The 24,424-nt window shown below is 41.2% G+C and overlaps 2 protein-coding genes across 3 annotated transcripts in view; both read right to left on the bottom strand.

Moving 5' to 3' along the window:
• The window catches only part of nipblb (NIPBL cohesin loading factor b), a 50,403-nt gene extending 43,081 nt beyond the window's left edge, over nt 1-7,322 (bottom strand). The window contains exons 1-2 of one of the 2 annotated variants that reach the window (XM_080835708.1): nt 7,031-7,322; nt 1,667-1,788 (exon numbers count right to left, since the gene is read on the bottom strand). The gene's annotated coding sequence lies outside the window, so the exon portion shown is untranslated. The remainder of the gene's footprint in view (nt 1-1,666; nt 1,789-7,030) is intronic. The other variant, XM_080835709.1, reaches the window with a different exon arrangement.
• A 3,941-nt stretch (nt 7,323-11,263) lies between these two features.
• slc1a3b (solute carrier family 1 member 3b) lies at nt 11,264-24,399 on the bottom strand (the record flags this gene model as incomplete). Its single annotated transcript, XM_080835710.1, has 9 exons — nt 11,264-11,477; nt 12,036-12,170; nt 12,337-12,531; nt 12,873-13,106; nt 13,612-13,883; nt 14,617-14,659; nt 14,903-15,107; nt 23,059-23,196; nt 24,219-24,399. The coding sequence occupies 9 exons, from the start codon at nt 24,397-24,399 to the stop codon at nt 11,264-11,266; spliced, it is 1,617 nt and encodes a 538-aa protein (XP_080691836.1).
• Between the last annotated feature and the right edge of the window lie 25 nt (nt 24,400-24,424).

The following is a 24,424-nucleotide window of genomic DNA, read 5'->3' as shown; positions in this document are numbered from 1 at the left end:
GTCGCATGTGTTGGGCCAAGAAGTTGAACACACTGCAAAGACTACAGCCAACTACCAACTGTTCCGCGATTGCGTGAGAGAAAATAACTCCATACCAAACCATAAACAAAGCAGCGTTTGCTCACACCACGCTCTCGCACCACACACTGTTACATAATATAGCTACTTCTTATCAAGAGAATGTCAGATAAGAAGTTGCAAATGGCACTGGCTGGAAGGGCACTTCCACTTTGGTTGTGGAGAAAGAAAGGCGGAGGTGAAAACATTAGGAGACACCGCGCCTGAATGTGTGCAATCAAGGGGCAACCTACTACAGCGACAGGATCAAGGGGCTTTCCCAAACCTGTGTCAAGAGCTGGAGTTTAATGAAACCTCCGATCGAAAAATGTTTTGTTGAACTGCCAAACAGGGTGATCTTGCTCACCAACATGCTCCGCCACTGATTCAACTTGCTCAATCGGCCAAAAAAACACACACAGGGTTCCAACTAGTGCCGACGGTGAGGGACACACCGCTAAGACTAGGGCTGCAGACGATCACAGGAGGCCCGACATTGGCCGACGGCCGAACATCGGCTTAGTGCGGAGCTTAACCTTCACCTGTGTCCGCATAAGTTAAGAAGTGCATAAATGAAAGTTTCCAAAGCCAAGTAGCAGCTCATGAAACATTCCATATGTAAATATTAGAAAAGCTTACATGAATTCATTTGAATGTTAGCAAGAGCTTTAGCCTCCAAATATTTGTATAAATATGAATAATACATCAAAGAAAATAACAGGGTCGTTCAGATGTATAGGTAATGAAGGGACTTTGGATAGGGTAGATATGTAGCATAGCTAAGCTACATAGTGTACAGTGCCAATGACACAGTGTCGGGCAACTTCGAACGTTGATCTCATCGCCACATCATGCCGATCCTAATGTGCTACCACATGGTGTGGTGTAAGCCACGGACATTTAAAGCTGCGCTACGCAATTTTGGAGACAACAAATGCTTGATTTTGAAAGTAGACAACCAAAATGTTCAGCCCCTCACTTCAGGCCTCCCTCCAAAACACATGAACACGCATTGCCTGCCTGCCTACTGCTGGAGGACGAGTCCACAAGGGAGAGCATAGAGGGAGAGGAGCACAGCACGTCGTCATTGCAAACCATTTAAAATACCTCACTCACATGTCTCATTCTCATAACTACAAAACCACAAATAGGCTACATCACCACATTTGTATAACTTCAAAGCCAATATTGAATATCATTAAGATAAAAAAAAAAAAAACTTGTTCACAATTACAATGCAGAAACCGCCAAACATTCACAGACAGATTACATACAAGGTATGTGTAAACGTAGCTATATTCTAATGGCTTACACCTGTGCAACAGTGTAGCTAATGTTGAGCTAATATACTGTATATGGTCTACATACAGTAAGTTGCTAGCTACACTGGCCACATAGCTCAGGAAAAAAACGAATTCTGCCCAAAACAAAAAAAAACGTGTCCAACAGAAATACAACAACCATGGCATAATTTTCCTTCAATGCCTTCAGTTGTCACAACCGTTACCTCCAAACATGTTGGGGGCTGCGTTGGGTTGAACAGCTAAGTTATAGCTCGTTATGCTAACTGCCACAACAACAACAACAACAACAACAAACCAACAATTACCTGGCTTCCTGTCCCTGTGGGTGAGTGTTGTTAATAAACTGTCAAACGTGTCTTCCGGACCCCTTCATCCTTATCACCTTTGCTGCTCACAGACTTCTGTGGCTAAGTGATCTGTCGACAGTCTGAGAGAAGGAGAGAGAAGGAGGCATGTTGGGTGGCTGTGTCTGTGCAACTCTCATAACTCACATATCATACTGTGCTTCTAAATTTTTGCCAAAGAATTGTTTTTGAATAACCATGGAGGCACTTCAGTATATGCCCCTTTAACCTTTGCGGTTCTCGTCCACCACTGCCACTCTCAGTGCCGGTTCTCCACCTGACCTCTCCCAGGCCGAATGAATACTCTGCCGGAGGCGCTGGCTTTTTTTTGAATCACTGGTTGCACCCTCATCATCCAGCAGGATGCAGAGAATGGTAAGCCTACACTAAGGTCCAACAACTATCCAGATCTACTCTACACATCCATCATATCATGTTTTTAATTGATGTCTTTATTTGTTACCCTTTTAATTTTTTGTCTATTCTGTATGCATTATGTAAAACACTTTGTGCCAGAGGGTGCTATAGAAATCAAATGCATTTATTATTATGATCATTGAAAAGCCATATCGATTTGACTGGTTTGAGCTCTTGCTATAGCCAACCGCTTTTTAGGTCATAGCCTTTTCTGCTAGTCTTTTTTTGTGCTTTGTTTAACAGTGCAAGCTGTTGAAGGTACAGGAGTAACTGGAATTTTTGGCTGTTCTTGCTCTTCTAATGCGGCTGGCTTGCCAGCTTATGTCTTGCTAGCAATACGTTTGCTTAGCCTTGTGGAAAACTCCAGCAACAGGCAATGAGTGCACAGGCAGAGTGTGCACAGGTAGGAGAGTAGGTAGACCACTTCATGCAGGCCAAATTAAATGATTGGACAAACGTTTAACAGGCCTATGACTGCCACAGATAATGGATTATTTTTATTTTAATTGTCATAGCATTTGATTTATCGATTGCCATCTGGATGAGATTTTTTAAGAAATATAAGAAAAAATGCTTCTAAAACTAATTGGATACTCTTGTATCCAATGTCTTTTAAGTCTTTTAAGTCATTCTGATCCAATATCTACACATTTGAATAAGTTATAAAAAAGGGTCTTTTCACAAAAAATTTAAAACGATCACCGCCCTATTCGTTTCATCTGCCTGCATCTGTGCAACAGCAGATTTTCACACATTACTGCAGCCAACAATGAATATGCTCTTGGTAATCTGTTCTCTGTTACCAACACATACTATAATGTAGGAACCGGTTAGGTGATCCTCTAAAACCTGATCAAGTTCAAAGAAAGTCCTCGATCAAGCTGGAACATATTGTCTGGTCTAGTTATTATCTTATTTTAGCTTACGGATTTTATGTCGGCATGACCGAAGCTATTTTGAAGCATTCATCCTGAACCAAGGGTTAATGTCGCTCTAACAATATCTAAACGGCTCCTTTAGCTAAATACAAATACAGTCCAATACATACAACGCTATGTAGAACTGTGTAAAATATTTACGGACCGCATTCTAAGTTCATTCATTTCATACTAAATGTAATGATTACTAATGCGTTGTATTCACGCCACCCCTTCATGAGAGCAGAGACAACACACATGACAACAAAACCAAACACAACCCAAATAAACAAATGCCCTTAGAGTTGCTCAACAAACTATTATCGCAAATGAGTTGTGATGTCATCTGTTATCACACTCCATCATCCGTTATCACAAAATCATCTTCCAAAGCGATAGCAAAGAGCGATATCTATTGGATCAAGGAATCTTCGCTTTCACAGACTGGCACAAACATAAGGAAACACAGAACCACTGACAGCAGGTTTGACGAGTAGTGGGAGGTCCCGTGCGTATGCTAAAATAAAAGCACAGTCGGGGAGCAATGTGGGATTGTGAGTAAATCTTGGGTACACATGACGGTGAAACCAAAATAAACCGTTTAAGGAAAACTATTCATGCACGCACACGTTACAGCTGACGCCCCGTCACGGCGTCTGTTGCAACGTATCACACAGAATCTGGGCTGGCCAGCGGCGGGCGAGCGGCACAAAGGATTATCAGATAGCCTTGTGGGGAGGGAGGCCATTCCTAGGACGCAGCGGGATGTATGCGCACTAAAAGCAGTACAGTGCAACCCTTGCAAATGTTTGTGAATGACCAGGCATATACACTCGGCCACAAGAACTGCTTTTGAGAGACTGAAACTGTGACAGACTCGGGCCTTCTCAAAACTTTTGACAGCCATATAAATTGCGCATCAAATTGATTTCAAACCTACCGAGCGGCCAAAGGTTGCTAAGTAAACTGCTAGCCAACTACATAATGATAGCTAATTTACCAAGATTAGATTCTGATATTAAATATCATTAACGTTACTGTCTCACGGAAAATGTGCCTATTGATATGATATATCAAATTACAAAGACTATTTTGGTTACGTTATAGCTCACTGGCAAACACGAAAGGGCGAAAGCAAAATAAAGTTTACATATGCAGTGTTAGCCAAATGTGGCTTGGTATTAGCATTCTTTGAAAAAGGACGCTAGCACAAAACCCGGCTACAAGGAAGATGCTTAACGTTATGTAGTCTTGAAGGTGGACTAGGGAGCTGCAGCTTATATATCAGCAAATCATTGGGTCAATTATGCAAACAGTACGTTGCCTTTACCCCTAGCATACTAACTCCCTAGCTGGAGTAGATGTCTGCACAACACAACCGGTAGCTTGCCAGCTAAATTGAAGGATATGAGAACTGATTAAACCAATAGCTTGCAAAACACGTATCGCTAGCTAGTTAGCTTAGCTGATGCCTGCCAGTTAGCAGCATTGCTAGCTATACTCCAACACCAACTGGCATGAGAAACGTCGAGTTACGAGTATCGATCACAACCCGGCTTGTATTGACACAGTGTATCATCAATTAACCTTGGTGCATCTTGAGGTTATGTAAACCAACGTTGCCTTTTTTTAACTGTAAATGAGAACGAACGATAGCAGGCTGTCTAGCCATCAACGTTAGCTATGTAAAGTGAGGCCAAAAGCGAGTGTCAAGAGGATGCGGGTCAACAACTTGTAAAGCAACTAAATAGCCGCAAATATTTTGGAATGACCCAGTGATTCCAACAAATACAAAATTCCATCTAACGTGAGGTCATTACCATGACATGTAGCTAATGGTAATAAGCGAGGGCATGGGAGACCAGGCTAGTTAGCAGTGGCAACTTATTCTTGCCAGTTGACACTCACAAAACAAAACATAACCAACAATCGAGATAAAAAGGTAACGTAGACTGGCAGATGCCTGTTTCAATCGTCCCCTGTAATATCCATTAACCTATCCGAGTACCCGAAATTCCTCTTGGTGACCTCCTTACCCTGCATTTGGAGGCGTTAGTGATCAACCCGACAAATAAAATGGATGGATACGGTAAGCTAAGCTAGCTAAGGTCTTTTAAAATGTGTATAGCTCATCTGCTAGCTTTCTAGAGCCCTGCGGGGTTCCTAAACAAGAGATGGCATTTGAGATAAGGTCAGACCTCTGGCTAGGATCATGGCAATTCATTTTATAATCTTCAAACACAGATATAGTTCATACCATGCAGAATGGACAAAGTGTTTAAAACACTGCTAGTAAAGTACTGAGAGTGGACGTGAATGGCATCACTGCTAGTAATCGACAACTACGTTAACGCTTAATGCAACGTTAAAGGGTAGCCATCTGTAAACAGAGGTAAATCGGAGACTTGGACGTGCTTGCGCAGTGGTCTAACGTTACAGGCTTTAGAAAAGAAACGAACAATTCATCCATGAGACAAATTATATAAGTTAAAAACCAGATACTACTGTATTTTTCTTCAAGTCTAAGTGACCTCCCATTATGCTAACTATCAGCTCGGTGGTTCCGACGATAGCGTTTGGAAAAGTTTATCAAAGGCATTCTTATATATCGTACAACAAACAGATTTCCAGTTGCATCGTTTGGAATTATTCGTGTTTTGAACTTCTGTTTTTAATATTCCGCATACGTCCACTAACCCAGAAGACCTAACATTACTAATGTTTAGTGAGCATTGCATGGCTGGGTTTGTATTCACTCACACATGACTGCTGCTGGTTGATATTAGCAAGCAAATGTTTTATTTTATGTGCAACGATTACGATATTAACATGTTGAGCAATCCAAGTAGTTTCATAAACAGTTTGTGGTTCTGCATGTTTCTCTTGAAACTGCCTTTAACGCACGGACGAAATGACAAACATTTTCAAAACTTTGTGTCATAAGTTGGGTTATTGGCTTGTTGTTATTGGTTGTTATCGGCATCTGTATTAATAACACTAATGCTTGCCACATGTAAATAAACATGTGACCCCAGGTCTGTGGCAAACGAAAACAAAACATGACCAGGAGAAAGGACAATTCTGTGAGAGCCATGATCACGCGCCTCAATGGCTAACTGTTAGGTATCGTAGAAATTCTCTGGTATCGTTCTGTCACTGTCTAACGATTACTGTAACGTTCCCACTCATTGGCTTGTTTTGAAACCAACTTGCAAAATGGTCTGAGGTGTCATATGTCTTATTTTACGAACGTCTAACATAATTGACGTCTACAACTAACGTTATTATTCACAGTTCTTGGTAAGGTTACACCAGACAGCATAACGGCGCTGCCGATTAGATACACAAGTTAACCCAGCTAGCTGGTAACCTAACTTGCTAGCTAGCTACATAATTCAAGACAGAGATAGCTAGCGACAGCTACTTAGCAGGCTAGTAGCCTGGCTAATGTTAATTGCCAAAAGCATATCTATTGATGATTGGTACGGTAGCTAAATGCTAACACTAACGCTTGCAACAACAGTTTGTGATTAGCTATAGCTTGCTATGCTACACAGCTAGCTAGTTACTGTTTATGTTAAAACAGTTTTGGTAACTGCCCAGTCAACCAATTATTTTATGTCAACGCTTGGTTTGTTGTCGTCCTTGATGAAGTAAATAACTACTACAAGCTGCAAACAGGGGTTGCGAGCCAGGCACTAGCTACAATTCTTCGCGTTCAATGGCCTGTTTTGGCCTTCTGGCTAGTAGGTGAACCTCGGACTCGCCTGAGGAAACTCACCGACGGCCCGACTTCGCGAATGTGTCATACGGCTCTAAGCGGCAAAGAAGAAAGAACCATCCATCGATCTGCTACCCAGCGAGCTAGTAAGAGTAGCTATAGACTAACAAGTTTGGCTGAATGTAAACAACACCCGATTCGGATATCGACTTGATCGTCCGACAAACGCTGCCTAATTTGATTAAAACAATACAACGTGTATGAATTTACCTCAGGATGTGATGTTTAAAAAGAAATGGTTGTGTTTTCGGATCCGCGTCTAGCTCCCCCTCCGTTCAATCACTCTCACAGCTCCTCCGAGTAATATAACAACAATAATCCGGGTCGGGAGGGTTCGTTCTTCTTCCTTCTCACAGCAAACATGAAGGCTTGAGTTAGGTGAGCATTCCCTAAACCGGTGCTTTCACCGGTAACGCTCTGAAACCGATGCGAGATTGTACCAATTTCTACTAGATTCTGGGAAATAATTACAAGAAAAACTGAAAGACTATTGACGCGGTGATAAAAGGATCCACAGACTCTCCCCCTCTCTCGCAGAACAAAATGCCGACCGGAAGTACTGCTGCAGGAATGACTCCCTCCACCGGCGCCAAACCAACCAGCAGCGACCCAGTTACTTCCGCTGATCTCTGCAATGCTTTCTGCTGTTAGGCTACTGGTATCATTCAAACCAATCATAGGACTACTGTACGTACAGTATAGACGTCACATTCGGTTTGACTCAGACCAAGGGAACAGTGATCTACACAAACCCACGGTATGTGTGGTTTGTTCTCCAGTTATGTGCGCATATAAAATGAATGGGGCTGTACGATTTTTTTCCGCTCTTAAGACGGCTGGCTATTCAGAGTGGTAAACCTCCTATGATGGACATGGATGTCTCATATCGCAATTTTATTATAAGGCGTAAGAACACCTGGACCTAAAATTTGACAGATGGTAGCCTATCTATTGTGTGAAACGTGCATTGGGACTATTCAGCATAAACTAGCTCTCAGCTGAACTATATGAGACCACATAGGCCTACAAACACCACACACACACAGGCCTACATACAGATAGAGAGGGAGAAATTAATATAAGAAATGTTGGAAGATCCAGAAATTAAGAGTGAGGGTGCTTATAGCTTGTGCCAAACCCTTCACCAGGCCTTCCAAACCCAATTCTGGCTTCAGTCACAGTATCAAGGGTTGAGGACAAATATTTGTCATCTGTAAACGTGAAGTGGGAAATCATTTAAATATTTTCTCATATGTCCTCCTGTTCCCCAGAGCTATTGAAAGATTGAAAGAATCAGGCGCCTTTTTTAGTCAGGCTTTACTGATGCATTGCAGCATTCTGTAGAGCAGAGTTATTCAAAGTTCAGTTTTATTCAGTAAGTGCAACATAATAATATGAATTCCGCAGTAGTGTGGTGCACCTTCTAATTGTCAGGCTGAAGGAATTAACACAATGTCTTAATTGTTTAAACACTTTTCCAAATTGTATGTTTTTTTGTTTGTTTTGTTTGTTTTTAAGGCATACATTTCACAATTATGTACGCAGGTAAGGAGACATACGTATATATCTCTATTCGATTTCTTCATATTTGCATCCTTTTACCACTGACATCACGGTATACTAACGTTGCAGTATTTAGGTTTTTTGTTTGTGTTTGTGAGTAATTACATAAACTATGACCTGACAGAGAATATAACGACTTTTTTGAGTAATTTATGGATTGTCATAATCGACACACTAACAAGCTTGGTATCTTGTCGCCCCCTAGTGCCAGAATGAGAGTACTGATGTTATCTAGTCGTTATTAACAATTCCAAAAAAGCACTAAATATAATATATATGTACATATATGTAGTTGTAAAAAATGCATCACTATGCCTAAGCTTTGACTCAACTGTGTGCCTAGATAGCACAACGTATCAATATTATTGAAGTAAGTCTATCTAATGCACAATGACAAATTAAGTCTATTCTATCTTGACCTGATTATTTAGTGCATACATTACTTTTGTTATCTTGTGCAGACTGCAGACAAGATAATTGATTTTTGAATATCAGCTGCATAAGGTCACCTATTGATGTTACTGCATGGCTTCACTGTGTGTGTGTGTGTGTGTGTGTGTGTGTGTGTGTGAGTATAAAAACGCTTCAGTTTGCATCATATTACAAATAATTGAGAAAAGTAATAAACTGACTCATGCATGTGTTTTTTATCTATTTAATTGATCCTCATAATTAACTTCAGCAGATCCCCATGTCACTGTTTTGACTGGGAATTAATATTACTAACATACAGGATTTTATGCGCTGGAAATGAATTAGACTCTCACCCACAAGGGGGCAGCAAAGGTCTATGTATAACACATTTAAGTTTTTGTCGCCTGTTAAACATAGGAAGTTCTACGTTACAACATTATAAAACACTACGTTAAATAAACCTACATTTTAGCAACTCATGCGCTACTACGATCCGGCATCGACAATGTCTATGCGGTCAGATCATCCTTGGAATGTTAAAAGCTTTCACCCCATTTTTATGCTCATCTAATAGAATCTGATGAATCTGAGTGTTATGTTATATAATGAAGCTGTGATAAAGTTTTAATGCCTATTTAAGATGATCCTTGGTGTTTGACTACTGTTTTTCGTTTCTGTGTCAGTTCAACGAACTTTAAAGTAATTAATGCCATAGAAATTGTTACTCTAAATTAGGTAGTCAAAACACTAATATTTTCTGCATTTTCCATTTCCTTGTTTCATACTATACTATACTATCATACCATATATCATTTCTCATCTTTTTAGGGAGTACTCCTACTACAGTGCAGTAATCTCAGCATTGTATATAATATATTATAATATAATACAACATATTTACTTCCTGTTCTGCTAAAATATGTCATGTACACTTTTCACACTGCACATTATCCTACTTCAACATTAGTTTTTCAGTCTAGACAATTTCCCAAATGAACTAGAATAACAGTCTAGTAGCTATTCAGTTGGTACGGTACGACTTCTCAATATCCAAATGCACTAGAATAACAGTCTAGTAGCTATTCAGTTGGTACGGTACGACTCCTCAATATCCTACTTCTTGTCAGCTTTGGAAATCAACAATATAATGAAACAAGTCAGTCAGTTTCAAGTAAATGTTTATTCATGTTTTCACAGTTAATACCCTCAAGTATCTACATTCAAACTATATTTAAAATAGCCTATACACTATTAATATTAGCAAACTGAAAAAGTACATAATATATTGATGTCTCATATTATGGATATTTTCTACAAAAATACTAGTCCTGTTTGCGAAACACAATGACAATCTAACGTAGGCTCATGGCTTGCCATTTTTTATAATAACTGTTTTTCTGTTTTCGTAAATACCCATTTAAAGTGTCATATCAAAACCCCATGATAAATGTGGGCACACTGTACACTTCCAGCACAAAAAATGAAAATAAGAAGTATAGACACAGCATGTAGAAACTCATGCTTGAAAATCAGTGGACATAAAGCTCATTCACTTGAGTCGGACTACTCTTAAAAGGATTCATTCCAGTCCAACTTCTCATATACGAATAATGAGAATGAGACCTGATCCTATGACATAGCTTTTACCTTATGGCACGGTATGAGCGTTTTAATGACTGCAATCCTGTCTTATCAGCCAGTGTTGGTTTTCACATTAAGTATTGGACACGCTAAGGGATATTTCACAGGTCCTGACTCTTTGAAAGAGGTCCACTGAGGTATCCTAAAGAAGCATGGGCTATAATCAAGCATGGATGTGGCGCAGTTTGTGTGAGATCATCTTTACAATGTTTCAAAATGAAATGCACTCTGCCTGCCGAGGACAATCACTCCTTGTTTCTAACTCTAAGGGTATCATAGACATAAAGGAATGGAAGACACGCTCTCCTGCAGTCTGATAACAATGGAACAGCCATCAGACCATGTTGAATGTTCTGTTGACATTTTCTGATGGTTCTCTTTACTTCAACATCAACATCAAGTGATTATTCTATGCTCTATAAATGTATTTGTGAAAATGTGATAACCCATGAATACATTTGTATCTCCCTTTGTATGCATAAACTGAAGGGAAGGAGATATTGTCATTTTCAAGAAGCAGTTAAGTATCTTGACAGCGAATGTTTTGACAATATTTTACGTTGAATGTTTTGGAGGGCTTTGTAAACATTCCTCTGTAGTTGACGTGTGCTGTAAAGCTGACCATGTATGACATAAACGGACCTTTTGAAGACCAAAAAAATGAAACTAACAAGAAAAAAAGACAGATTAAAAACTCAAATAAAAATAAAAAACTGCATGAGCACAGCATCATTTGAACACAAGTACAAAAAAAAGACAAGTCGAACAAGTCAAGGATCAGAAACGTATCCAGTTGGCTGTAGGCCGAGCACATCAACACCCTCACTACATCTTTGTTTCACTATCCGCTGGCGGTCTCTCGTTCTCGTACTCGTTCTCCTGGGAGATGAGCTGGTAGGGCTTCTTCAGCTGGCTCTCCTCCACCACAGAGTTGCCCATCTCTGCATCCTTGGACTGGAGCTCGTCTTTGGAGAGGAACTCTACGATCCCGGCCCCTATGGAGTCTCCCAGCACGTTCGTGGCGGTACGTATCCGGTCACTGCAAAGCCAGACAGAGTACAGGTATAGTGTTAGCGGGAGAGGTAAATACATGATTACTAGTACATGTGGGTTCTCTTTGGAACTCCAGATGTTTCAGCTCTGATGTTGAGAATACACTGGCATTACTTTCCCTAACAGATCACTGACACTTCCAGCATCTTCCATCTTTCCGAGGGTTCTTGCTCTTTATGTAGACCACCCTAGTTTCAAATCTGTCCTTTCTTTCTGGTATCCAATTAGGTGTGCAAGGGGAAGGGGATTCTAATTGAAATGATTAATTTGGGTAACCTAATTATATTTCTATGTAAAACCCAGTTGAAATATCTCGACATTCATAGATAAAATATAGAACAAGACCCACGGGCTTATAAGAAAGTGTGTCAGGAGGGTACCGAAGAAGTGTGACACAATTTTGTGTGGTAAGAATGATAAAGTATAGTGGCAAACAACTCTTGGCATTTAATTCTGTCATTTAAACTGCATTAATGTTCATCCATGCATTTAAATGGCCTTGGAAAGCCAAACTTGAATAGAGATTGAAGGGGAGAATACTTACAGGAACCAATCAACAGCAATAATCAGGCTGATGTCATCGGTAGGAAGGCCCACAGAGGTCAGCACAATCACCATGGTGACCAGTCCAGCCTGGGGGATCCCAGCGGCTCCAATGCTAGCTGCTGTTGCTGTAATGCTGTGTCATGATAAAACAGCACCTTTTTAACCAAGGGTTATGCCAAGACCACTGTGAATAACATTTGATGTGCTCACATTTTCTGTTGTCAAGATGCATACACACCTACATGCAGTGAAAATCATACCAACATTGAAGCACATACACCTGATGTGTCATTTTTTACCTGATTGTGATAATCTGGCCAAAGTTCAGTTCCATGTTGTTGACCTGTGCAATGAAAATGGCTGCCAGTGCCTCATAGAGTGCTGTTCCATCCATGTTGATGGTTGCACCCACCGGTAGCACAAAACGGGTAACCCTTCTATCCACTTTGTTATTTTCCTCAAGACATCTGAAGGTGATGGGCAGAGTAGCTGAGCTGAAAGAGAGAGAACGTTTGGCAAAGTTGTTTAGTGACATGACATCAGTAAATGCCCTTGCTTCACTCACGCACCGGCCCAGTTCATCATCTGTTATCTAGGGCTTTAAGGTATACAAAAGAATTAAGCTAATCAGCCAATACAGATACAGTTAGCTCGGTTTGCAGTTTAAACCGATTCAACCATTATTTTTCTTGAGAATCAAATCAAATCTTGCTCTTATAGTGTTGCCAAAGGGAGCTAGCTATTTGCCACAAAGCTCAAGGGGAAAGCTTTTTTAAGCAGGATGCCGAAGTGTGCCTGCCAGCTGCTCACTACCTGAGAGTCGTGGTCTGCTCACCTGGATGACGTCCCAAAGGCCGTGATGAGAGCCTGCAGTATGCCCGAGATGAAGACGACGGGGTTTTTCCTCGTGATGACGAAGTACAGCGTGGGAAGAACGAGCATGCCGTGGATCATGAGGCCGATGATGACCGTGATGGTGTACATGCCCAGCTGTCCGCCCATCTGGGTGATGTCATCCATCTCCACGATCTTTCCAGCAATCAGGAAGAGGATACCGACTGGTGCGTACCTGACGTGAGATCAGCAGAGGACTGTAAGAAGAGGATACCGACCGGTGCGTACCTGACGTGAGATCAGCAGAGGACAGTGAGACAGCACAGGTGCTACTACTTTTTTCTGTGATCTCACAATGCACATGATCGATTGATCAGAGTGTAGATGGCGCAGAGACCAGGAACATATTAGTTTGTATACCTCTTCAAACAGCACTGAAAGAACCCATGCAGTCATTCTTTTTCAGTGTCATTATAGAAAGTATATATAGACTCTGGATACATTACAGGTTGACCAGCCTTTGACATTTCATATGTGCGCAGCTTTCTTGGCAATTGCATTTTAGAAGGCTTTGGCTTCATAAACAAGTAATTCAAATGTATGTGATTTAAGATTTAGGTCTGTAAAAGAAGCTCAAATATGTCTCCCTTGACAGTGTGTGTGTAAACCAAGTTCTATTCAACGAGTCTTCTCTTACCATTCAAGATTATACCCGGCAATTGATGCTCAGCAGCACTCACCACATGATGATGGAAACCAGCCTCATGATGGCCTCATTCAGGCTGTCGAAGAAGTCCCTGCAAGCCTGCCCCTGTTCCTTCATACTGCCGATGATGAGGCCGAAACACATGGAGAACACCACCAGGCCCAGGGCATTCACACCGTTGGTTACGCCAGGCAGTGGGATCACCTCCTCTCGGGTGATCTGTTGTGTGTTGTTGGTCAGGTTGGTGAGGCTTTCGTTCACTATTATTGTCACCTGAACTGTTCTTTTGCCATACTGGGTCTTGAACTAGGATGGAAAGAGAGGGACACATTCAATTGAAATGGTGTTAAAAGGAAGCTTCTAATGTTCATTTAAACCAAAGCTTGCATTCACAAAGAAAACGTTTTTACAATACCAAAGAGGCAGATTTGAAACCATTGAGTATATTAATGTGAGATATCTATAATAAAGAGAAAAATGGCTGTGATTTGGAGCTTCATGAGGCATTTTTTTTGGACAACGGCTTCCTTTTGAGTTGGTCTGATATTCTTTTAGATCCAATTGGCTCCAGTATCTCCCTGGTGTGAATGTCCGGACCACAGAGTGTTTCACCCGCACTTACCATAGTCTGGGATTGTGTGGCACCAGTGGTTGCCCCTGCAGTTTCTGCACCCTCCCTTCCCATTCTACCCCTGCCACGCTTCTATTGCTCCTCTGCCAATGAGGGCAAATCCCACAGCCATGACCTAAGATCACCTCCAACCAAATCATCTCCCACCCACTGTCACTCAAATAATCACTTACATCTCCTATATAAGATTAGAGCACATTTGTTTTGTTACTACAATCCATATTTATTGAAAAGGGGGAAATTGCTTTCAGTTCCACAGGGAGTTAACATGTATATGAATGAAAACATATAGTGAGAAAGAAAAGCAAAAGAACACATCTGAAATGAAACCCATACTGGAAAACACAATCAATTGCCTTCACAATTGCATTTGCCTTTCAAAATATAGAATTAAGTTGGGGTGATTACCTGCTGTGTGCAAGCCTGGACCAGGTTTGGAGGGAACATATTCCTGAAACACACATGTACACACACACACAATAACATATGTTAAGGGCTGTTAGGATAATCCACATTGCAGTTAGAAGAGAGCTCCAATATTAGCCTAAATTAATTATTTAAAAAAAATGATACACTGTAATATTTCTAATTGTATTCTTTTTAAAAGGGTTATTTGAATCCTCTAGGATCTAATATTACGTCTCTTTGACCGTTGTATGATCAGGCAATGATGGTTCGTTTCAGAGAGGCTCACCTAATCAGGTCCAGGAAGGCATCTGCTGGGCTGATCTCTGCGATCTTTGCCTGCTCCTTGAACTCCTCTTTGGAGCCTTTGCCCGGGTGGATGATGAGCACCATGATGATGCCGATGAAGACAGCGATGAAGGTGGTGGTGAAGTAGTACATCACCGCCCTCATGCCCATCTTACCAGAAGCCTTGCTGTCAAGTGCTGCCATTCCTGAGAAGACAAGGGAGGTTGAGGTTAGGAGAGAGAGCAAGGATTCAACACGACTGTAGTAATGGACTTACTAATGGATAATAACTCATGGATGGAATGGAAATGGAAATGGAACCTTGACATTTCTCTAACATACCATGTTATTGTATTTCTGAGTTTCTGGAAGGCTTTGATTTGATTTTATATATTACATTCTCAGCCAACCCATAACAATCTAACCCAACTTGATCGTTTTTAGACCATGTTGGTTCTTTAACCTAAAGTCTGTGGCATCCACCCAACAAACTAGAGCAACTTTTGGATTATATCAGCAATTCCACATCCACTAGCACAAAGGCATGGGAGGTGTCATTCTAACCAGTCAGAGACATGATTGAAGTCAAGTGCGTCTACCCCACATGGTCTCTTTTCATCAGAGCGTTCTCAAATGCGGAAGTGGAACTGTAAGGATGAGCGGCATGGCTTGTGAAACACTTTGGACGACCCCAGCGCTGACCTCACCCAGCTGTCCGTCACATCATTAGGAATCCCCCCTCTTGTCCCCCTGGCAGTGCGGTTTGTAAATACAAGCATGAATGTGATGTTTGTTAGCTTCCATTTCCAAAAGGCTCTTTATGATTCAGCTTTGGTCCAGACATTTGGCTGACTCCATCGGGCATTCAGATGCTGTTACGGGCAGATGCTCATGTCACAGTGAATACAATGCACTCTGGCATCAAGCTATGGGCCAAACGCAAACTGGACGAAACTCACCACACTTAAAGTGGCTCTTGCAAAGGGGAAATCCACTGCACAAATGAGTGAGTTTTCAATGGTTGATGGAGAAACTGAATGTAGTGGCTGTTTGTTATGCAGTCTCAGACTGTCTGCAGTACTGTGACAAAGAGAGGTATGGTGTTTTGTGACCAAGGTCAGTGAGAAGAGAACGAGTCCTACAGCATGAGTTAAGTCAGCTGTGCATTTTTAAAGTGAGTGAGGCCATTTTCTCCTCAGGAGATATGGAGACCATTAAGTGTTTATTGTGTGAGTGAGATGTATGTGTCCTTTTAATCCTTTTGGGGGCACCCCTGGAAGACCCCTTCCTTTTTTAGTCCCTTCTCTCGCCCTCCACCCTCTTTCTTTCTACCACGCCCCCGCTCTCCGTTACTCCTCTGAGTGGCTCTATTTTCTCTTTCTCCTCCATTATTCTCCTCTCCTCCTCTCCTGCTCTTTCTAACAAGACTGGGAATCTCATTCCCCTACCTTTCCACCATCACCAAGACAACAGCAAACACTGTTCTTGCTTACTTTATATACTTTATACCCATCTAAACACACACTGTTCTTGCTTCCTTTATATACTTTATACCCATCTAAACACACACTGTTCTTGCTTCCTTTATATACTTTATACCCATCTAAACACACACTGTTCTTGCTTACTTTATATACTTTATACCCATCTAAACACACACTGTTCTTGCTTACTTTATATACTTTATACCCATCTAAACACACACTGTTCTTGCTTACTTTATATACTTTATACCCATCTAAACACACACTGTTCTTGCTTACTTTATATACTTTATACCCATCTAAACACACACTGTTCTTGCTTACTTTATATACTTTATACCCATCTAAACACACACTGTTCTTGCTTACTTTATATACTTTATACCCATCTAAACACACACTGTTCTTGCTTACTTTATATACTTTATACCCATCTAAACACACACTGTTCTTGCTTCCTTTATATACTTTATACCCATCTAAACACACACTGTTCTTGCTTCCTTTATATACTTTATACCCATCTAAACACACACTGTTCTTGCTTACTTTATATACTTTATACCCATCTAAACACACACTGTTCTTGCTTCCTTTATATACTTTATACCCATCTAAACACACACTGTTCTTGCTTCCTTTATATACTTTATACCCATCTAAACACACACTGTTCTTGCTTACTTTATATACTTTATACCCATCTAAACACACACTGTTCTTGCTTACTTTATATACTTTATACCCATCTAAACACACACTGTTCTTGCTTCCTTTATATACTTTATACCCATCTAAACACACTCTGTTCTTGCTTCCTTTATATACTTTATACCCATCTAAACACACACTGTTCTTGCTTCCTTTATATACTTTATACCCATCTAAACACACACTGTTCTTGCTTCCTTTATATACTTTATACCCATCTAAACACACACTGTTCTTGCTTCCTTTATATACTTTATACCCATCTAAACACACACTGTTCTTGCTTCCTTTATATACTTTATACCCATCTAAACACACACTGTTCTTGCTTACTTTATATACTTTATACCCATCTAAACACACACTGTTCTTGCTTACTTTATATACTTTATACCCATCTAAACACACACTGTTCTTGCTTACTTTATATACTTTATACCCATCTAAACACACACTGTTCTTGCTTACTTTATATACTTTATACCCATCTAAACACACACTGTTCTTGCTTACTTTATATACTTTATACCCATCTAAACACACACTGTTCTTGCTTCCTTTATATACTTTATACCCATCTAAACACACACTGTTCTTGCTTACTTTATATACTTTATACCCATCTAAACACACACTGTTCTTGCTTACTTTATATACTTTATACCCATCTAAACACACACTGTTCTTGCTTCCTTTATATACTTTATACCCATCTAAACACACACTGTTCTTGCTTCCTTTATATACTTTATACCCATCTAAACACACACTGTTCTTGCTTCCTTTATATACTTTATACCCATCTAAACACACACTGTTCTTGCTTCCTTTATATACTTTATACCCATCTAAACACACACTGTTCTTGCTTCCTTTATATACTTTATACCCATCTAAACACACACTGTTCTTGCTTCCTTTATATACTTTATACCCATCTAAACACACACTGTTCTTGCTTACTTTATATACTTTATACCCATCTAAACACACACTGTTCTTGCTTCCTTTATATACTTTATACCCATCTAAACACACACTGTTCTTGCTTCCTTTATATACTTTATACCCATCTAAACACACACTGTTCTTGCTTACTTTATATACTTTATACCCATCTAAACACACACTGTTCTTGCTTCCTTTATATACTTTATACCCATCTAAACACACACTGTTCTTGCTTCCTTTATATACTTTATACCCATCTAAACACACACTGTTCTTGCTTCCTTTATATACTTTATACCCATCTAAACACACACTGTTCTTGCTTACTTTATATACTTTATACCCATCTAAACACACACTGTTCTTGCTTCCTTTATATACTTTATACCCATCTAAACACACACTGTTCTTGCTTCCTTTATATACTTTATACCCATCTAAACACACACTGTTCTTGCTTCCTTTATATACTTTATACCCATCTAAACACACACTGTTCTTGCTTCCTTTATATACTTTATACCCATCTAAACACACACTGTTCTTGCTTCCTTTATATACTTTATACCCATCTAAACACACACTGTTCTTGCTTACTTTATATACTTTATACCCATCTAAACACACACTGTTCTTGCTTCCTTTATATACTTTATACCCATCTAAACACACACTGTTCTTGCTTCCTTTATATACTTTATACCCATCTAAACACACACTGTTCTTGCTTCCTTTATATACTTTATACCCATCTAAACACACACTGTTCTTGCTTACTTTATATACTTTATACCCATCTAAACACACACTGTTCTTGCTTACTTTATATACTTTATACCCATCTAAACACACACTGTTCTTGCTTCCTTTATATACTTTATACCCATCTAAACACACACTGTTCTTGCTTCCTTTATATACTTTATACCCATCTAAACACACACTGTTCTTGCTTCCTTTATATACTTTATACCCATCTAAACACACACTGTTCTTGCTTCCTTTATATACTTTATACCCATCTAAACACACACTGTTCTTGCTTACTTTATATACTTTATACCCATCTAAACACACACTGTTCTTGCTTACTTTATATACTTTATACCCATCTAAACACACACTGTTCTTGCTTCCTTTATATACTTTATACCCATCTAAACACACACTGTTCTTGCTTCCTTTATATACTTTATACCCATCTAAACACACACTGTTCTTGCTTCCTTTATATACTTTATACCCATCTAAACACACACTGTTCTTGCTTCCTTTATATACTTTATACCCATCTAAACACACACTGTTCTTGCTTCCTTTATATACTTTATACCCATCTAAACACACACTGTTCTTGCTTCCTTTATATACTTTATACCCATCTAAACACACACTGTTCTTGCTTCCTTTATATACTTTATACCCATCTAAACACACACTGTTCTTGCTTACTTTATATACTTTATACCCATCTAAACACACACTGTTCTTGCTTCCTTTATATACTTTATACCCATCTAAACACACACTGTTCTTGCTTACTTTATATACTTTATACCCATCTAAACACACACTGTTCTTGCTTCCTTTATATACTTTATACCCATCTAAACACACACTGTTCTTGCTTCCTTTATATACTTTATACCCATCTAAACACACACTCTTGAGGGTTTCGAGGACACTCTCGAGACCCTCTCAATTTTGTCTCTTCCTTTGTCTGATTTAACGAGTTAAAACGACTGAAAAAAAAACTCCATACAAATATTATATAGTCATACAAATACCTCTAATGTATCAGGAATTTAACTTTCGAAGTGAGAAATACATTAGTCTGGAGAGTCTGTTTAGCATCACCTTGGTAAATCATTATGAGTTGAGTAATTACGTCATCGTGAGCCTCCTCCATACCCCCCACCCCACCCCCTCCCTATCCTCATCTCCACCTCCACTACTGGCTGTATTGTGTGTAGTCATGGAATGCCATCCAACAATATGGCTTTGAAGAAAGAGGCGTAGGTCGCGATGAGTCCTTTCTCTCCGAGCAGTGAAGCAGCAGAGCAGAGAAAGGGGGTGTGGGCTGGACGTGGGCCTTGGATGGGTGGGCTGGTGGGGCAGCAGAGAAGAGAAAGGGGGTGTGGGGTGGTGGACGTGGGCTTTGGATGGGTGGGCTGGTGGGGCAGCAGAGAAGAGAAAGGGGGTGTGGGCTGCTGGACGTGGGCTTTGGATGGGTGGGCTGGTGGGGCCCCCCCAGAGGACAGATTAGTCTCAGCTGCAGCAGCCCAATGCAGCCGAGGGTGGGTGGATGTGTGGATGTCTGCCCCTCCACGCCCCTCTCCCTCTCCCCCCGCCACCCGCTCCACCCATCTACACTTTACTGGCGGGAGCACAATGAGGCCGCTGTCTTCCAGCCAGAAACCCAGGAGGAGCGAGCGCCATGCAGTGGAGCAGCAGCTGTACATTTCACACGGGGCCCACAGCATCAAGGCCAAACCCAGGAGGAGCGCCATGCAGTGGAGCAGCAGCTGTACATTTCACACGGGGCCCACAGCATCAGGGCCAAAGCCACTTATTGGCCCTCGGAGGCTCATCTCAAAACGCTTTTCAAATACTCGTGTGCTCTTGGGTTGTTTTTCTGTTTGCTTTTCACAAATTGGTTTCTGTAAAGAAGCTATAGTCCAGCGTGCCAATGCTATGCTATTAGAAGTCGTTTGGATGCACAGATGCTGATTGAAATAGATTTAAATGAGCAAAGTGTGGAAATTACACTACGTTACAATATAAACATAAGTACACCTATGTAAATATAAAAATAATTGATTGAGAAACCAGTTTGATTGTCTGATAACCAGTTTGATTCCAAATATAAAATGGAGCATGTTTCTGATACTGGTTGACTGGCAGAACGGTTGACTGAGTAGGGTATAGAAAAGGGACATTATATTATGCAAATATTGCTCTGATAAACTGGGGCAGCTCTTACACCTGGAGTAGATTTGATAATGAAGAGTGAAAAGATCTTGGAAACAGCTCTGGGGTGGTGATTATGGCAGAACACTGGACCCCTGAGAAACAGTGGTGGGGTGGTGATCATGGCAGAACACTGGACTGGTGAGAAACAGCGCTGGGGTGGTGATCATGGCAGAACACTGGACTGGTGAGAAACAGCGCTGGGGTGGTGATCATGGCAGAACACTGGACTGGTGAGAAACAGCGCTGGGGTGGTGATCATGGCAGAACACTGGACTGGTGAGAAACAGCGCTGGGGTGGTGATCATGGCAGAACACTGGACCCCTGAGAAACAGCGCTGGGGTGGTGATTATGGCAGAACACTGGACTGGTGAGAAACAGCGCTGGGGTGGTGATCATGGCAGGACACTGGACTGGTGAGAAACAGTGCTGGGGTGGTGATTATGGCAGAACACTGGACTGGTGAGAAACAGTGCTGGGGTGGTGATTATGGCAGGACACTGGACTGGTGGGAAACAGCGCTGGGGTGGTGATTATGGCAGAACACTGGACCCCTGAGAAACAGTGCTGGGGTGGTGATTATGGCAGAACACTGGACCCCTGAGAAACAGTGCTGGGGTGGTGATCATGGCAGAACACTGGACTGGTGAGAAACAGCGCTGGGGTGGTGATCATGGCAGAACACTGGACCCCTGAGAAACAGCGCTGGGGTGGTGATCATGGCAGAACACTGGACTGGTGAGAAACAGCGCTGGGGTGGTGATCATGGCAGAACACTGGACTGGTGAGAAACAGCGCTGGGGTGGTGATCATGGCAGAACACTGGACTGGTGAGAAACAGCGCTGGGGTGGTGATCATGGCATAACACTGGACCCCTGAGAAACAGCGCTGGGGTGGTGATCATGGCAGAACACTGGACTGGTGAGAAACAGCGCTGGGGTGGTGATCATGGCAGAACACTGGACCCCTGAGAAACAGCGCTGGGGTGGTGATCATGGCATAACACTGGACCCCTGAGAAACAGCGCTGGGGTGGTGATCATGGCAGAACACTGGACTGGTGAGAAACAGCGCTGGGGTGGTGATCATGGCATAACACTGGACTGGTGAGAAACAGCGCTGGGGTGGTGATCATGGCAGAACACTGGACTGGTGAGAAACAGCGCTGGGGTGGTGATTATGGCAGAACACTGGACTGGTGAGAAACAGCGCTGGGGTGGTGATCATGGCAGAACACTGGACTGGTGAGAAACAGTGCTGGTGTGGTCATCATGGTAGGAGCCTATGGGGAACACTGGACTCGTGAGCTGCACAAGGAGCCAGCATGTGACAGGTCCCTTTGTCATCCCCAAAGAGCCCTGTTACAGCAGTGATGTCATTGACCGCTGGGCCATGCCCCCCCCCCGTCCCCCCCCCCCCCGTTCATCCATGCCACTCATCTAGTCAGTCCACCACACTTAAATCCAGCAGGAGGTTTTCATCTCTTTTTTGTTTTTCTCTAACCTAACCTAATATCCTGCTTGCTAGCAAACCTTAACCATAAGATATTTAGCAACTCTTTTACGTTTTAAGTTTGATAATTGGGCCTGCTATGGCATATTTATGAGGTTGCGTTGGTTGATGTCAAAGGGTCATAATAAAGACATCCACAACCAAGTCAACTTTGCATTCAAAATGGTATTATTGAACAAATGACACTTAATGAACAGTTATAAACTGGCATAAAGGGTCTATCATGTTCATGACAGGTGCTATGTCAGTCTAATGCACGCCTCTTCAAATAAAGAGTCTATCATGTTCATGACAGGTGTCATGTCAGTCTTATGCACGCCTCTTCACATAAAGTGTTACCAAGATACCTTTATGTTTGCACTGAAGTAAACTAAATAGGTGAAGAAACACAAATTAACTTTTTCTACAGCTGTTTTTTTTTTAAGTAGATGAGACATTGTACTGTATTCACAGGTAAGTGTGAGGTAGCAGTGAACAGGTGTGTGTGAGGCAGCAGTGAACAGGTGACCGTGCCACAGGTAGCCGTACCTGTAATGAGACTGGAGACCAGCAGGGGCAGCACCAGCATCTGGAGCATGCGCATCAGGAGCTCTCCTGGGAAGGAGAAGTACTTCACCTCCCTGTAGGACATCTTATAGGGCCTCAGCGTGAAGCCCAGTATTATACCTGTCAAACACAAACACAACAAGAGCCAGTGACTTTAGGGCACCTCCCTGTAGGACATCTTATAGGGCCTCAGCGTGAAGCCCAGTATTATACCTGTCAAACACAAACACAACAAGAGCCAGTGACTTTAGGGCACCACCCATTTGGCCTATATAGTAAACAAGTGTCCTACATTAGCATTGTTATGTTTCACACACAAAATGCACAAAAGAAACACACACCGTTTCTATAGTAATGTTATGCTGTCTATTGACAATGTCATTTCATTGAATCATACAATGCAGAAATAACACCACACATTTTTTATTTAAAAATACTGCTTAAAAAAAGCATGGCATTAAACAAAAAGTCCAAATAAATATTTTAGGAAATGTGTAATCTTGTTTAATAAGCCTGAACACCAGTATGTGATTACCAATTATATCTTTTCCAAAACTTCTGACCTTACAAAATCAGGAATATTCTGCAGATATATAGACTAAAAAGGGATTTTAGTTTTATCTGAAGCTCATTACTTAAACATTTTACTCAATGTGGTTAAATGGGTGAGAAGTTGATATAGAGTTGATATACATATATTTTATGATTCTTAAAATATATATGTCTCTAAAGAAATGAGACATCGCTAACATAGACATCAGCTAACTGAGGAATGACCTTGTGACCTTCAAGGCCAGTTCATGAACTGTATGACGTTAACCTGTGGCCTTAATCCTGACCTACTCTTTAATAGCAAATGGCAGGATGCTTTTAGTTTTAACTGAAACAACATTCAGTTTTCCCTTATGTACTATGATATTTATTTTACACATTGAAATCTTCCTTAAAATAAAATGTTCACTAATTCCTACCCACTCATCATTTTCTATGTAATTTCTAGATTGTATGAACTGTGCTGAGTGATTTATAACTAATATGAGGAATCATTTAATGTCTCATTACATGTCTCATTGATTTGATTGTTTTTCTTTAGTAAATATTTAAAAGCAAAGCCAGAGGTACACGAGAGAAAAGTCACTCACCGACGGCAACCGCTGCGATGGTAAAAAGCACAAAAGCATTGTTCCTCATGAAGCCCTTCACGTCGTCCTTGCTGATGTCCTCCACCTTCTTCTTGGCTTTGAGCGTGCGCTGGTGGAAGTTCTCCCGCATCAGCTGCACCCGGCTGCGTGAGCGCGGTTTCTCCCCGGTGCTTTTGGTCATGGCTCCTCACGGCCTGGACGCTGAC

Source organism: Sprattus sprattus (assembly GCF_963457725.1).
Source record: "Sprattus sprattus genome assembly, chromosome: 3".
NCBI lineage: Eukaryota > Metazoa > Chordata > Actinopteri > Clupeiformes > Clupeidae > Sprattus > Sprattus sprattus.
This window is presented reverse-complemented; position numbering and strand designations above follow the sequence as displayed.